Here is a 15,274-nt window from a genome sequence, read left to right as displayed (position 1 = left end):
CAGCCCCTGCCACTGGTCCAGGTCCTTCCCAACGTGTATGTGCCTGCAGCTGAGCATGTGTACACCACTGACTCCAGCTATCCCCACCACCTGCCCCGGTCCCTTGCTACTGAGGACCCCAACAGTCCTTGCAGCCACTCAGGACCCCCCACAGATCTTACTGTCAGGGATCACCCAGTTGCCAACGTCATGGACCTCAGTTGCCTGAGCCAATGAGACACTATACCACTCTGAATCTAGACATGTTTTTGAATTTTCCAGTTTTATTCTTGTCATTGATTTCTAGTTTCATAACATTGGGGTTGGAAAAAGATGCTGGATGTGATTTCAGTCTTCTCAAATTTATTAAGACTTGTTTTGTGGTCTAACATGTGATCTGTCCTGGAGAATATTCCATGTGCATTTGAGAAGAATGTATATTCTGCTGCTGTTGGTTGGAATGTTCTATAAATGTCTATTAGGTCCATCTCATCTAATGTCCAGTTTAAGTCTAATGTTTCTATATGGATTTTCTGTCTGAATAGTCTATTTATTGTTGAAAATTAGATATAGAAGCCCCTACTATTATTGCATTGCTGTCTTTTTCTCCCTTCAGGTTTGTTAATATTTGTTTTACATGTTTAGATGCTCCTGAGTCCATAAATATTTACATATTACATCCTCTTGTTGGAGTGATTCTTTTATCGTTGTATAATGACTTCCTTTGTCTCATACTATAGTCTTTGTCTTATATAAGTATAGTCACCCCTGTTTTGTTTGGGTTTCCATTTGTATGAAGTATCTTTGTCCATCCCTTCACTTTCAGGTTCTGTGGGTCCTTAAAGCTGCAATGAATCTCTTGTGTTTTCATCTGTTCAGCCTCTGTATGTCTTTTCATTGGAGAATTTAGTCCATTTACATTTAAAGTAATAATTAATAGGTATGGACTATTGACATCCTGTTAATTGTTTTCTGGCTATTTTGTAATTCTTTTGCTCTCTTCCTTTGTGATTTGAACACTTTTGGTAGTGATATGCTTAGAGTCTTTACTTTTTATCTTTTCTGTGTCTATTCTAGGTTTTTACTTTATGGTTACCATCAGGCTTATATAAAACATCTTATATTTATAACAGTCTATTTTAAGTTGATAACAACTTAGGTTCCAACACATACCAAAGTTCTATATTTTTACTCACATTCTCCCCACTTTTGATTTTTGCTGTCAAATTGATATTTTAACTTGTAAATCCATTTAAAATTACTGTCACTATAAGTACTTTTAATACCTTTATCTTCAAACCTTCATACTAATTTATAAGTGATTTGCCCAGCACCATGAGGGATTAGAGTATTCTGAATTTAACTATATATTTATTTTTCCCAGTGAAATTTATACTTCCATATGTTTTCCTATTACTAATTAGTGTCCTTTCATTCCAGCTTGAAGAATTTCCTTTAACATATAAGACTGGTCTAGTGGTGATGAACTTCTTAAGCTCTTGCTTGTGTGGAAAACTCTATCTCTCTTTCAGTTTTGCTGGGTAGAGTATTCCTGGTTGACAATATTTTCTTTCAGCACTTTGAATATATCACCTCAGTCTCTCCTGGCTTACAAAGTTTCTCCTGAAAAATCTGCTGAAATTCTTAAGAGATTCCCTTGTATGTAACAAGTTTTTTTTTCTCTTGCTGCTTTTAAGATTCTCTCCTTCTCTTTAGCTTTGATAATTTAATTTTAATGTGTCTCTCTGTGGGTCTGTTTGGACTCTTCTTGGAACTGTCTAAGATTCCTGGATCTGGATGTCTGTTTCTTTTTCCAGGATAGGAAAGTTTTTGGCCATTATTTCTTTGATATGCTTTCTATTCCTTTCTCTCTTTCTTCTTTTGGACCCATATAATGTGAATATTGATGTTCTCTGTCTTCACTGAAATTCTTACTTTGTTAATGCATTGTTCTCCTGACTTCGGTGAGCAAATTTGTGACCTTACTTTGAACTCTTTAGGTAACTCACTTAGCCTCATATCCTTAAGGTCTCTTTCTGGAGTTTTAGCTTGTACTTTTGTTTGGAACATATTTATCTGTTTCTTTATTTTCCTTGACTCTGTGTTGATTTCTGTGCATTAGATGAAACAGCCACCTCTCCCACTCATGAGGAATGCTCTTGTGTAGGATACGAAACTTCTCATTCAGCCTGGCCCTAGCTCTTGATTGTATCTCAAACCTCTGTGATTGCCCAAGCCTCCTTCTTTTCTTTAGTGGCTTCCAGTAGTTGAGGGTGTGCCAAGACCTATTTGTGTCCCAGAGTGAAAGATCTCAGTCAGCGCCTAGATGCAGGCTAATTAGCAGCCAGACTCTCAGAAAAAAACAGCTTTTTTAAAGTATGTAAATAAACCTCTTTCAGGGAAAAACTAGGAGGTGGGCATTTCTGTCTGCTCCTTCTGTGCTGAGCACAGTTTAAAAGTGTTTCTTTGTTTGCTCCAGTTCTGCGGGACCCATAAATGCAAATTATGCTGGCCATCATAGCCAAATGACCAAAGAGTATGTCCCCTGAGTGGCAACTACAAAAGCCAGGGTGCCAGGTGTGTCTATAAGCTCCTCTGGGGAGAAACTGGTAGTTTGGAGCTGGCCACAGGGAGAATACTGAGATGGAGTCTCTTGGCTTTCCTGATCTCTAGGGAGGATCTGTCCCTAGCTGTGAGCTAAATTAGAGGCCTGACCCTCAGGCAGAAAATCTTCCAAGTATTCAAATAGGCCTATAGGTCTATTTCAGGAAGAGACTGGGAGATGGGCGTGGGTTTTTTTGTTTGTTTTTTTCTTCCTGTTGCCTGTGTTGAGCTGTAGGGGAGAACCACAATGAGTCCTCATGAGCCCATCAAGAACTGTTTGTTTGCTATAGTGTTGTGTATCTTGTGAAAACAGCCCCACTGGCTTTCAGAGCTAGATATTTTGGGGACTTGACCCTCAGGTGGAAGTCTTAAAAGATGGGGCACTGGAGGTCAGATCTAAGCCCTTCTCTCCTCAGGGAGAAAGTGGGAGTTGTGAGTTCTTTCCCTATTGAATGTCACTGTGATGGGGTGGGGTTTATGGCAAAAGCGGGTCTCAGCCTTTCTTACTCATTTCAGTGTGGGTTTTTTCCCTGTTCACCCAATGGGTAGGAGTCTCTTAGCTAGTTTCTGGAGTTTTTTCAGAGGAAATTATTTCATGATGTATAGCTGTAGATTCAATGTGTCCCTTGGAGGAGATAAGCTCGGGAAACTGCTGTCACCATCTTGGATGGGAAACCAGTAAGGCATATACTCAGTGTTGTTAATATGGGATTAATTCCTCCACTATCTGTCTCTAGGCTTGGCAAGATAATGAAATGAGATAATGAAATGGGTGTAAAGCACTCTGAAAAGAATGGGGCTTTATATAAAGATAAGGGAAGGTTGCCTTGGTGTGCCTGAATACAAGTGACGTCCAGAATGGGCAGCAAGTGCGTGCAGTAGGGCTCCTCTCTTCTCGCTGCATGACAAGGTATATACAAATCTCCCTCCTGCTTATGGAGCTGCAGATAAAGCTGATTGAGTTGAAGCATTCTACCATGGCCCAGGTGCCTCAGAAGCCCCAATATTTGTTGCCAGGTTCTTTTTGAAAGACATAACAAGGTGGCTGGATTATATTCCAGTTGTTCGAGCTGCCAAATGACTCTTAAGAAAACTAAAACAAAACAACTTTCTCCAGCAGCATTCAGAGAAGCCACCTTTTCTCTCCCTCCCCATTCTTTTATTTTAATCTTTTGCAAGATAAGATTTCCAGATTCTGAAAGTGTAAACAAAACCTGTCTTGGAGTTTCTAGTCTTCAGTGCAAATTGGAAAAAGAGACCCTAATGCTTCTTAATCTTCTTTAAATATCCCTTTTACAAATAATTTATTTCCAAATATTGGTGTTCCTTGAATAATTTGGAGAGGGTAGAGTGGAATAGAAATAGGGTCCATATCAACCTACCGCAGATAATGCTTTTTTCCTGGAGTACAGCATAGTTAAGAGTAGGCAGTTTCCCAGGATTTTTGTGATCATATGCTGGAAATAAAACTCTGCAAATGTACCTTAGGCATTTGGGGAGAAGTGGTTGCTACATTCGGGAGGGAAAAACATCTCAAAAAAAAAAAGGGGGGGGATATCAAAGGTGTTTCCATTTCTAAGAAGTGCATTTCCCCAATCATGTAGAAGAGGACCAAATTAAATTGTACTTTCATCATGATATAAACAGTGCAAACAACTGGGAAATATAACTTTTAAATATTAAATGGAATCTGACCCTTGTTGAATATGTAGATTTGAATATTTAACATCACATTTTCCTTGTACGTTATTTCTTTTATGTGTAACACACTGTCTCAAGTTAGTGTACTAATTTCCCCTGTGTTGTTTCACGAGATAATGTTTTCATTCACTAACAACATTTCATAGTGCATTAATAACATCAACACAGCCACATTTCCCTGTGTGCCAGCTTCAGGGTTTTAAGAGATGTAGGGACATTTGTTAAGCCCAGGTAAATATTAAATATCACTTGAGAGAGCAGGGGAGAGTAAAAATGGCATTTGCCGCCAGCCCCAAGTTCCTTTGAGATGAATAAAAATGCAGACGACTTGTTCAGTCTATTAGGCAGTTGCTAGTTCAGCTGCACTGCATATGTTGGTTTTCAAACATAGTTTTGAGTGCAGTGTTGGGGGCATATGCATGTGTGAGAATTCCAGATGTGAGTTTGGGGGATGCCATTTAAAAGTTTATACTTTTTAAATTTAATTTAAACATTGATCTGCAAGATGCAGAAATGGTATTAATTTTGATAAATTTTGGAAACATAATTAGGAATAAAGTAAAGCATTAAGAAAATAGTACCTAAGATTTTAAAGGATTTTTAAAATTAAATCTGTCTTCGGTGAAATAAATTGATCATTCAAACTATCTGGAATTTTACTTAGTCCAATAACCAGCTATTGATTTTCAGCTGTTCCTCGTGATTGTTTTATCACATGACATTCTGAACTGTTTGATAAAAAATTGCTTCAAAGTTTAAATATTACAACTCCTTCAGCTAGGAGAGTTTTCTTAATATTTTAGGCCCCCAAAAGAAAGAAAATGTTATCTTTTCCTATGCTTTTCTGAGACATGAAAAAGATAATGAGGATTTTTTTAATAGAAAAATATATATAAAATTAAAAAGAGGCTTAAATGAAAGAGATTTTATAAAAATATATTTTTCCCTCTGGGTTTTTTTCCATTCTGGGTAAGAGTATAAGTGTGTATGAGATAATGAAAAACACACACACACAAACCGTTAGTACTAAATGCTAGCATTTTTTCCCTCTCTCTCTTTCAGCTCCTGGGAGAAGTGATTTTGCAAATTGCCGATGGACCGATTCTGCCCTTTAATGCTCTCGATATAGCTTTAGAAGTTCAAAACAGCCTTAAAGGTAATTTTTCTTTGAGTTATAGTAATTTTAGCAAATGAAAAATTGCTCAACTAATTTGCAACAGAGCACGGATAAAGTCACCCACTGTCTCACCGGTTGTGGTGATGTAGCACCTCGCTTCCTACGGAGGATAATCGTGGGAAGGGCTTAGAAGAATGTTGGCTGCCATGTCAACAAGAATGAGCTGTACCTAATATTCAGTCAGTGTATAAGCAAGACTGGCCCAGACCTTTCTCCTTCGATACTGGTTTCCGTGAGGTATGGGCCCCATTCCATCTGAGTGAAGTGTTGGCTCACCCTAGGTTGAGGATGACAAGGAAGAAATAGGGAAATTACTTCCATAGTCTCTATTTCAGTTCCTTCGTTGTTGAATATACATCTTTCTACAGAATTCAAACACCACCCTAATAATTACTTTTATTTTCCCTTCATCTAATCTTTCAGTTAAACTTCTAGTTTGCCTTTGTTCACCAAATACAAAGGGCAGTATTGTAATTACAGAAGGCATCCTCCTCCTCCTCTTGGAGTCATACACTTCCTATCAGGTTATTTGTAGACACGTACTTCTCAATATAAAAGCCAACGTTTTAACTATAGTACTGAAGCAATAATTCTTGGAAAATGGATTATTCTAAAGAGCCAAGTAGTTCTAGTATCTGAAAGTTTCATACTTTTTTTTTTAAATTTTGACTACCTGGGTTGGCTCTAATTCAGAGATGACTACTACACTACTACAGTATTTTTCCCCCTCAATGATTCTTACGACTTTTATTTTAGTGACTGTAAAACCCATGACCTTGGGAGCAATTGAGCTGTTAAGGGCTGTTTGCTCCAATCCTACAAGGCCTCGTACTACTCTGCTTTTGGTATACTTAAGCTCATCTCTACTTTCTCTACTTTTCGTCAAGCTTCTTTTATATTGTTGTTAGTGTGACTACGTGTAGCAGTCACTCTGTCTTCCACTGAAAATTTTCTATTTCTAGAATATTTCTTAGAAACTGAGTAACCAAGTATAAATACTTCATAAAATAAAAATAGATATAAGTAAAGGGTTAAAAGCTTCTGTGAATAATAAATATATTTTTTCAAGGATTTTTTAAAGCATTTATTTTGTTCTGTAGACTATTTTGTTTTTGTCATCATTTTCATACTTTAAAAAATTCAGCTGATGCTGCATATTATACTTAGAACTTTCAGAGAACAAAAGGAGGAGACTGTTATTTATATTACATAAAGCATCGTCTATCTATAAAGAATAATTCACATGCATAGAAAGGAGCCTCAAGGAGTATACTGTGAAATAGTAACACTGTACAATAGAATTATAAGTGATTCACAAGTTGCTTTTCTGAGTCCAAATCTATGATAAATGTTTAATACCTTTATGATAAAGACATGAAGAGTTTTTTTAAATCAAATAAAGCCAGTAAAACCAAAGCAATAGCAATAGTGTCATCTTAAGTTCCAAAGCGCATTTTTTCAAACAGTTGGATTTATTTTTAGAAGTCCCGAAATAAACACAATCGTTTAGCATTATCATTCCTATATGAGCATTTTAAGTAATATAGGCTACTTCTGAAGGTCGAAAAAAGTCCCAGTGGGTCACCATTAGAATTATATTGCTACTCTGTTTTTTGGGGGTAGTTAGGGATCCCTTTGAATATCTAAAGTATGGTCTCTCTCCTCAGAGAATTACATATGTACAGAAAGTTTGTACGTACTCTTCATGGACTTTACAGGATCTCCTGAACCCATTTATTAATTCATTTAACAAATATTTACTGAGCACCCACTGTATGCCTGGTACAATTCTATGACCAAAAATGAAGAAAGAAAACAAAAAACAAAACAAAACAAAAAACCCAGCCAGTAAATAAATAAATAAATAAATAAAACAAAATAAAAACCTCTGCACATAAGAAACATACATACATGGTAGAACAAAATTGCCATAAGTCAAAGTAATTTTTAAATTAGCTTTCTGCTCAAATTCTTCCCTACTATCAATCACGTTAGAATAAATTTGCATTCTGAAGATAAGTTTTAAAAAGCAGAACTGACTATGGTTGTATCCAGGGTACAGAGGAGAGATTTGGTCGGGGAATATAAATTTGGGAGTTGTCCCAGGTGAGATTTCTAAAGGATTTAGTGCAAAGAGAGGACAGAAAAGGTTTAAGATTTCTGGACATGCGTACATTTAGAAATTGGGAAAAGAAGGAGAATCAGAGGAGGAGACTAAGAAGGAGTAGAGAAAGAATAAGAGACAAACAAAATGACTTTGATATCCTGAACTAAGTGAATATAAGCTTTCAAAGAGGAGGGAGTCACCTGCTCTGTCAAATACTGCCACAGATTAAGAGAAATGAGGACTGAAATTGACTATTGGATTTAGACATTTGGTGGTCATTGGTGATCTCAACAAAAACAATTTTAGTAGAGTAGTATGAGAAATAGCCTGGTTTCGAGGGGTTCGAAAGAGAGTGGGAAGTGATAAATTGGGGACAGGCAATGGCAGATGAAAAGCATGGAACTGAGAAGGGTTAGCATGTTTTTATTTTGATGAGAATGATCTGATGGAGACTGAAGATGTGATTAAAGAGAGTGAAAGGAGGATTGCTGGACTGATTTTCTTGAATAGAAGCAGCATAACGGTGGAAGGACATTGCCTTAGTCATGAATGCAGTAGTCCATCCTTAAAAGTGTGCAGGAAGGCAGCAAGCATGGCACGTGGGTAAATGTGGTGCTGGGAGCTCTTGGCAAGTCCCTTCAGATTTGGAAAAACAATAAAATAGTTGTTTGGGGGTGGGTGGTAGAGCGAATGAACCATGACAATGGGATTGGTATTTTGAGTGGCATTAAGAACTCAGAAGAAATATACTTTAACTGAGATAATTCAACAGAATTGTGTATTTTTTCCAGCCTTCAGCTAGGGACTCAGGCATAGAACTTGGCAGAGTTGGATTTAATCAGAGCTAGGGCTTTGCTAGGAGACGGACAACCAACTAGATAAGCTCGATAAGCTCAGGTAAAGAAGAATGACGGTGTCTGTAAAGGAGCACTCACAGTGATGGACCAAAGTATGTAAACTGGGTCTGGGTTAAAGTGAGACTAGGAAGGGAATGACAGGGAGTACAAAGGAAGGAGGGTCAACCAACTTTATTTCTTGGCAAGATCAAAGAATTGAGGAAAAGTAAGCCGAAAAGACTAATCTGCTGATGGCCAGTGAATGGGACTGTCGGAAATGTGGTCATATAAAGAGTGCAGGTATTGGTAACGACAGTGTCCAGGCTAGGGTATGACCACGTAAGTGTGGGAGCTGATCATGGTGGAAAAGAGGCTAAGGAAAGAGAGGCCAGGCTATGTCTCCAAGAGATCGATCTTGCCAAGAAATGACAGGAGTAATTCTTGTAAGAGAGAGTGACTGAGCCAGGAGCTAAAGTCTTCTGAGAATGAGCAGCGACTTGGAGATGCCTTTTGTTCTTGTACAGCTGGTGGTACAAAGGGCGTGGGAGGAAAAAGAGCCACTGCCCGAGAGGACTGCAGTGGAAGCAGCGTGATTAGGGGAGAGCCAGGTTTCAGTTCAGGCAAGAGGGGAAAAAAAGATTCTGAGACTAGACCAGGTTAATAATCCTTTGTTTAATAGTTATATCTAAGAGAATGTCAGAACAGGGGAAAAAACAAAACAAAACAAAATTGCAGTCATTCTATAATGATTTCCACTGCAGGGCCAGACATGACCATGTTTAGATGAATCTCTCCCTAAAATCCGAGGTTTCAGTTGGATGACTCAGAAGCAGATTGGCTTTTTGCTGTTTGATCAGACCACTGCTTCTTTGGTTGTTGGCTATTTTTGAGTTTTGTTTCATGTGAAACTCCTTGGATCTCCCTGTCACTTTCACTCAGAAAGATGTGGCCAGAATTGGGATGTACCCATACTAAAAAAACGAAGCACAGTCAAACAAAATGTAACCCAAAAAAGGCAAAAATTATTCTTTTACCATGATCTGGGTATAAATATTTGATCAAAGTAATATGATTTGTCAATTTAAACTATATATTTTCATATTTTAGTTATGATTCAAAATTACTTGCATTATCTGTATCATAGTAAAAGGTTATAGAAATGTTTGCTAAATTATAGTCAATTTGATGTACCTGTTCTGTTTTTTTAAGTTGAAGTATTATTGTTTTACCTGTTCTATTTTGACTACTTTGGTTACAACCTTATTTTTAAAATTGAATACTTTAATGTGCTTATGTGTGAATACTGAACACTACTTATCAACAACTAAATAAATATTTCTGTTTCCATTTTAGCTACAATGCTAGATGTTTTCATTAGCTAACACAGTTCCTGCACTGTGTTAAGTGAAATATATAATTTTAGTGCTTAATACAAGCTTTGATTGTTGATGTATTTTCTTATTTTGTTATGATAGTTAGTGGTGATTAGTTCTCAATTACAGTAAAAAAAAAAAAAATGACCTTCAAGGCTGAACTATCAAATACTGTTTCTCCTTATTGCAAAGAGTTTAAGTGTGAAGGTCTCTGAAACCCAATTGCATTTTCCAGTGTAATTTTTACCCTTTGACAGCCAGCCATCTTGTTTATTTATTACACTAGTTTATAGTAGCAGCAGACCGTTCTCTACCATTCTCACAACCACCAGAAAGAAGGATAATTTACCAGTGAATAATTTGTTTGAGTTGATTTATTGGATGGTTCTTGAAAGCTCATTTTGACTGAGTGACCTTGGCTCTTACTATTTGGTCAATGCCAAACACATAATAGTTAGAGAATGAATATTTATACTTGGTGCATGGGGATATAATATAAATAGTGACTGATAAGATAACTGAGATACTTCAGATGTACTTGTGACAAATAAAATTCTGTCCAAAAAATGTACATTATAAGGCAATGGTACTAGTTTATGGGGGCAAAGGAAGATGTCAGTCGTAAATAAAGTACCACCACGCCCTTGAACCTGGCAGCTGACTGAAGAGTGACCACATAATGATCTTACTAAGTTTACAGTTTCTCACTTTATCCACCTTTCAATGCATAAAACAGCACTTCAAAATAATTAACAACTGTATAGTTCTGATGCTTTTGGTTTAATGTCTGCTATTTTTCTTTGCCAGACTTCTGGATGTTAATTATTTAGCTTAATTGTAAAAACTACAAATTACCAAATAAAGTAAAAGTCATTTTCATTTGATCTGGCTATGTACACATTTATTTAGTGCCAGCCAGACTCAGCAGGAAATGTAATGGATTGTGAACTGTGTGGCTGGTTGCCACCTCCTGATTGTCTCACTAAATGTAAAATGGTCATTGGCAGCATTTCCTCCCTCTTCTTCGAAAAGCTGACAATGATTTGATTTGACTTTATTCTTTTTTTTTTTTATTAGCTTTGATAATTCATTAGCGTCAATCAGTTCATTTCAGAAGGAGGGATCGTATTTCAAGGTGTTGATGCCACTGAGGCAGGCGCTCTGTGCTGTTAGATTTATAGTTGCATACTTCCAAGTGTCACTTTACTTCTTTTGTACAATCACAAGTGATTGGGACTCAGTTAATGCCTTTTTTTTTCCTTTCTGAGTAACATAAGATGAATTTCCCAATTGGCAAAATTAAGTGTGTGCTTTGTAAGTTGAGTGAGTCCAGTCCTCAGCCCATCTGTCTCCAGTCTTGATTTTAATTACCACCAGTTCTAACTCTGGACTGGCCTAAAGGTAGTAGAGTTGGGTGCCCTGGGTACCCAGTCCTGTGCCCTTCCTAAGAAATCTAGAGCAGTCCATCTAAAATCCAAAACAACCCCAAGGAAAGATTTTGTTCCTGTGTGAATTCTGAATCATGCTAGAATCATGGTCTGAACTGTCATTTCTGGAACGGTCCTTTCTGTGCGACAAGGACTTAAAAGCATTTTCTGGAAAGTATTTTACCTTGCTTGCCCAAACTGATGGAGAAATTTGATGAGAGATTAGCCATTCACTGAGTACAAATTCTTAAAAATATGTTTCGCTTCACTTCCCCATTATATTTTTGTGTGGATTCTGACTACATAACTATATGGAAGACTGTACTTCATTTATTGATATTCTGCACCTCATCCAGAAAAAGGATTTGAGACAGCTGGGTCTCCAGCAAATCTGTCTCTCTAATGTCAGTTTGTCTCCTAAAACTAGTTTTTCTTTCTCCTATTTCCCTTTGAACCCGTATTTTTATTGTATAATGTTCCTTACTTACTATCCTAAGCATGTTGTCCATTTTGTGTTCCTTGGAATTATACTTTCTTCTCTTTTGTTTACCCTGTCTCACAATTTGCTGCTATTCATACAGGTTTCATCATTGTCTTCCCCTGCTCTGAGTCCTTCATCCAAACCTGCTTAAAGTTTTCTTTTCAGTGTCTACATTTCACACATCATTACATTGATTGAAATACATTAATGACTTCTCATCATTTTCCCCAGTCTCTCATCATACTAATGGTCTATTGCATTGTGAACTTTTTTTCCCTAAGTGTATTCTTAGGATTAAATCTTATGCCCATGGCAAGATAGTACTACAATCCATTGTGCTCTGAGTGTTGCCTCACTGACAGCACTTACAAAGTTGTTTTAAAAGATACTTTGAATCTTGGCTTGTAACAGAGCATAAAGTACCCTTGCCCTCATGTTGATTAATTTTATTCAAGCCTTTTCCTTTCTAGCTTCTTAGTTTAGCCAAAACATAATTAAACTCACATGTCTTATTAAATATAAAACTCCAACTTTCTGCCTCAGGAGGAGAGTGATAAAAAATAAACCAAACATTAATTTCATTCATTCAAAAAAGCTTTGCTCACTCTTCCAAAGCAGCCAATAACCAGATCATGTAGTTGCAAACATAATACAGCAGCAGCATCTGTGAACCATAAAAAGAGCCTCTGGTTCAATTTCTGCACCAGGCAGACAGTCACTGTAGGGAGAACCCACTCTATGCAGTATATTCAAAGTCTTGCTAGATTTCCATCTGTCTTGGCTACCTGGATCATTGGGTAATACTTAGAATGCAAAATAATCTTTAGAACGCATTGCCTATTTTTTTTAAAGTGGCCAACCTGATCCTTCCAAACATGCCACTTTGGCATCTTTGTAAAAAGGATTTCTATTATATTCAGTTTAGACCTAATTATCCACTGTCTTCTGGCATATTGCACTTCTAAAATAATATTCTTTTATTTATGCATTATAAAATCAATGATAGATTATTTGAGTATCAGCAGTGCACTACCTCCCACACTTCTTTCTTTACCTGCATTTTTGTTTGTTTAACTTCTTTAAATAACCAGCTGGGATGACTCATTGTGATTCATACTAAAGAAGGCAGCATGAAGAATAGGATACTAGGATAATAGAGGACTGTTGCTTCCCCTGGCTGAAATCGTATTGGCAATTTCTTTTCTTCTCTTTAGTGATGCCACAAGATATTTTTAAGATGACATTAAGTAACATACATTTCCCCCCCAAATAATCTTCTATTCTACTTTTAACCACTGAGTTATGCGGAACATAAATCATACTTTTTCTTGTCACTATAAATCAGTGTGAAGTCTCAGCTGTGATTGTATAATTGTTAGCACCTTTAAAACTGTGATAAGCTCATCCATAGAAGAAGAGATTCTGTGAAATACTATTTAAAGTAAAAGGATAAGTTTATTTGATATAAAAATGTAGTTTTAGAGTATGACCAGTACCATTTCACTCTTAATTTAAAATGAAACTGAGTGGACCTTTAAAAATATGGCCACAAAACAGAACCAACAAATAGAAATAAACTAAAATTTAAAGCTTTTTGGAGAATGAAACTCTGAAGAGAGACCACAATAGTAGGTAGTAAAATCATTATTTAAAATAAGACAGTTATAAATTTGTATGAGACTGTAGAACAGATATAATACACATGGGTTCATGCCAAGCTGAAATGCATCAAGATGTGACGTGCCTTCACATCTTCATGGGTCCCAGATGCTGGCAGGTTAGAATGTGTGTAGATTCAGAAGGATGCAGTGGGCACAGTAGTTACTGGTCTTAACTGGAAGCCTTAGAGGCGTGGTGGCTAGGATGTGTATGAAATAGCTTTGAGCTCCTGACCTACTGCTAGAAAAGTGTTTTAGGATCTTGTATCAAGGGTCTTCAGGAAGATTAACGCACCTGGGACACACCTTGTCACTTTGTGTCTGGGTCATTCCCCAAAGCCCCAGGTAATGTGCTAAGTGCCTGACATTCATTATGACATTTAACCTTACTCTAGCCCCGCGAGCAGAGCTGAGTATTGTTAAGACCTATTTAGAGACTGAAAAATGGCCTCAGAGGGGGTTTGTGTCTTACTTGGGTGTCTACATTTAAGTGGTAGGTTTAGGGCTTGAACATAGATGTGTTAGATTCCAACGTCTCTGCCCTTCCCGTTACACCACCCTGCCTCCTGAGCTGCCTTGAGGGGAGCATACAGCAAGGTGCTGGTTGGCTGGAGGGCAGGAGACCCCCTCAGTCGTGGGGATATGTTTCCTGTGGTACATTTTTGAGCCTCTCCTGAGTTGGCTTGCCTAGATCTCAACATCCATATTGATCTCCAAGGTAGTTCCTTCTTTCTTCCCTCCTCCCTCACCTCCCTCCTCCCTCTTCCTCTTCAGTTAGTACTAATGCTGCTTATAATATCCAGTTCTCTCCTTTCTATAGAGCACTAGAAAAATGGAAGGGTTTAAGCTAGAGGTGGATCCATCTTCTCCAAGGGAGAGGACCGAGGGAAGGAAAGGGAAGACTAATCAATATTGTTGTTTACGATGGAACATCCGACCTCAACTGCTGTAATGTAGGGACAGTCCCAGAACTTTTAAGTGTTCTGTTTGCAATGGCCTTGATTTATGATTAGTCTCTCAAGTTCTTCCCTGGGATCTACTTAGAATATTCATATACACAATGAGGCTCTCCCGTCACCCTCATAAGTGTTTATTTCATTTGATACTTATTTATTCTGTCTTTGATTATTTATAACTAGAGCAGGAGTTATTAAGGTTAGAAGTTTAATCTATAAGGCTTACATAGCAACACACAAAATAATATTGGTCTCAATAAGACCTTACTGAAAATACATTTGTATTTTACTTTGAGGTGGAGGAAAAATGCAAACTGTTTGAAATTTTGAAGCGCATTTCAATTGTCTCTTGAATTTTACCAAGATAATTCACTAGGCAGTCTCACTTATTTTGTATTATATTAAGGTTGATATTCAATATGTGTCACAAATCAGGATGTTCTCCCATGCTGCAAACCCTTATTAGTGGTTGGCTTCTCACCAGGAGCAAAGATAGAAAGGGATCTTTTAAAAGTTTTGTTGTTTAATTCTTTTTCCCTTCACGTTATCCCTTTCCTGGTCCTTCAGAGGTGTGAGGTGCCAGCCCATGGAAAGGAAAACTGGATGCAGATTCATAGGTACTGCAAAATAAAATAGAAATTCCTCATTAAATTGTAGATGGGGAGAAGTGTGATACAGTTGCTCAGAGGGAGGCATGCATTGGAGGAAGTGATAAAAAATTACATCTTTGGAAATAAAATCATTAGTAAAGCTGTTACAGTATTTTTTGCATACCTTTAAAAATGAGTTGACAGTCATTTGTGTTTAGTTTGCATACTCTGATAATAGTAACTTGCATTTATATAGTGATATAAATACTTAGAAAGAAAAATGACCATTTTTCCCAAGGAAGCTGAGAAATTGTAGTTATTAGGTAATCTGTTCATGTCCATATTGATTGTAATTAAGTAAACCAGGCTCTTACGTTTTTTGATA

General features: G+C 37.2%; 1 protein-coding gene across 11 annotated transcripts in view; it reads left to right on the top strand.

Moving 5' to 3' along the window:
• Positions 1–15,274, top strand: part of NAALADL2 (N-acetylated alpha-linked acidic dipeptidase like 2) — a 1,180,690-nt gene that overhangs the window by 1,105,836 nt on the left and 59,580 nt on the right. For 9 of the 11 annotated variants that reach the window (XM_032484091.1, XM_032484056.1, XM_032484093.1 and 6 more), the window contains one exon: positions 5,347–5,440. The exons of the other annotated variants lie outside the window; for them this stretch is intronic. In XM_032484091.1, the coding sequence (XP_032339982.1) occupies positions 5,347–5,440 (94 nt within the window). The remainder of the gene's footprint in view (positions 1–5,346; positions 5,441–15,274) is intronic. 11 annotated transcript variants of the gene reach the window in all.

This window comes from Camelus ferus, chromosome 1 (genome assembly GCF_009834535.1).
Source record: "Camelus ferus isolate YT-003-E chromosome 1, BCGSAC_Cfer_1.0, whole genome shotgun sequence".
Lineage (NCBI taxonomy): Eukaryota > Metazoa > Chordata > Mammalia > Artiodactyla > Camelidae > Camelus > Camelus ferus.
The sequence above is the reverse complement of the archived record's forward strand: the minus strand, read 5'-3'. Positions and strand labels throughout refer to the sequence as shown.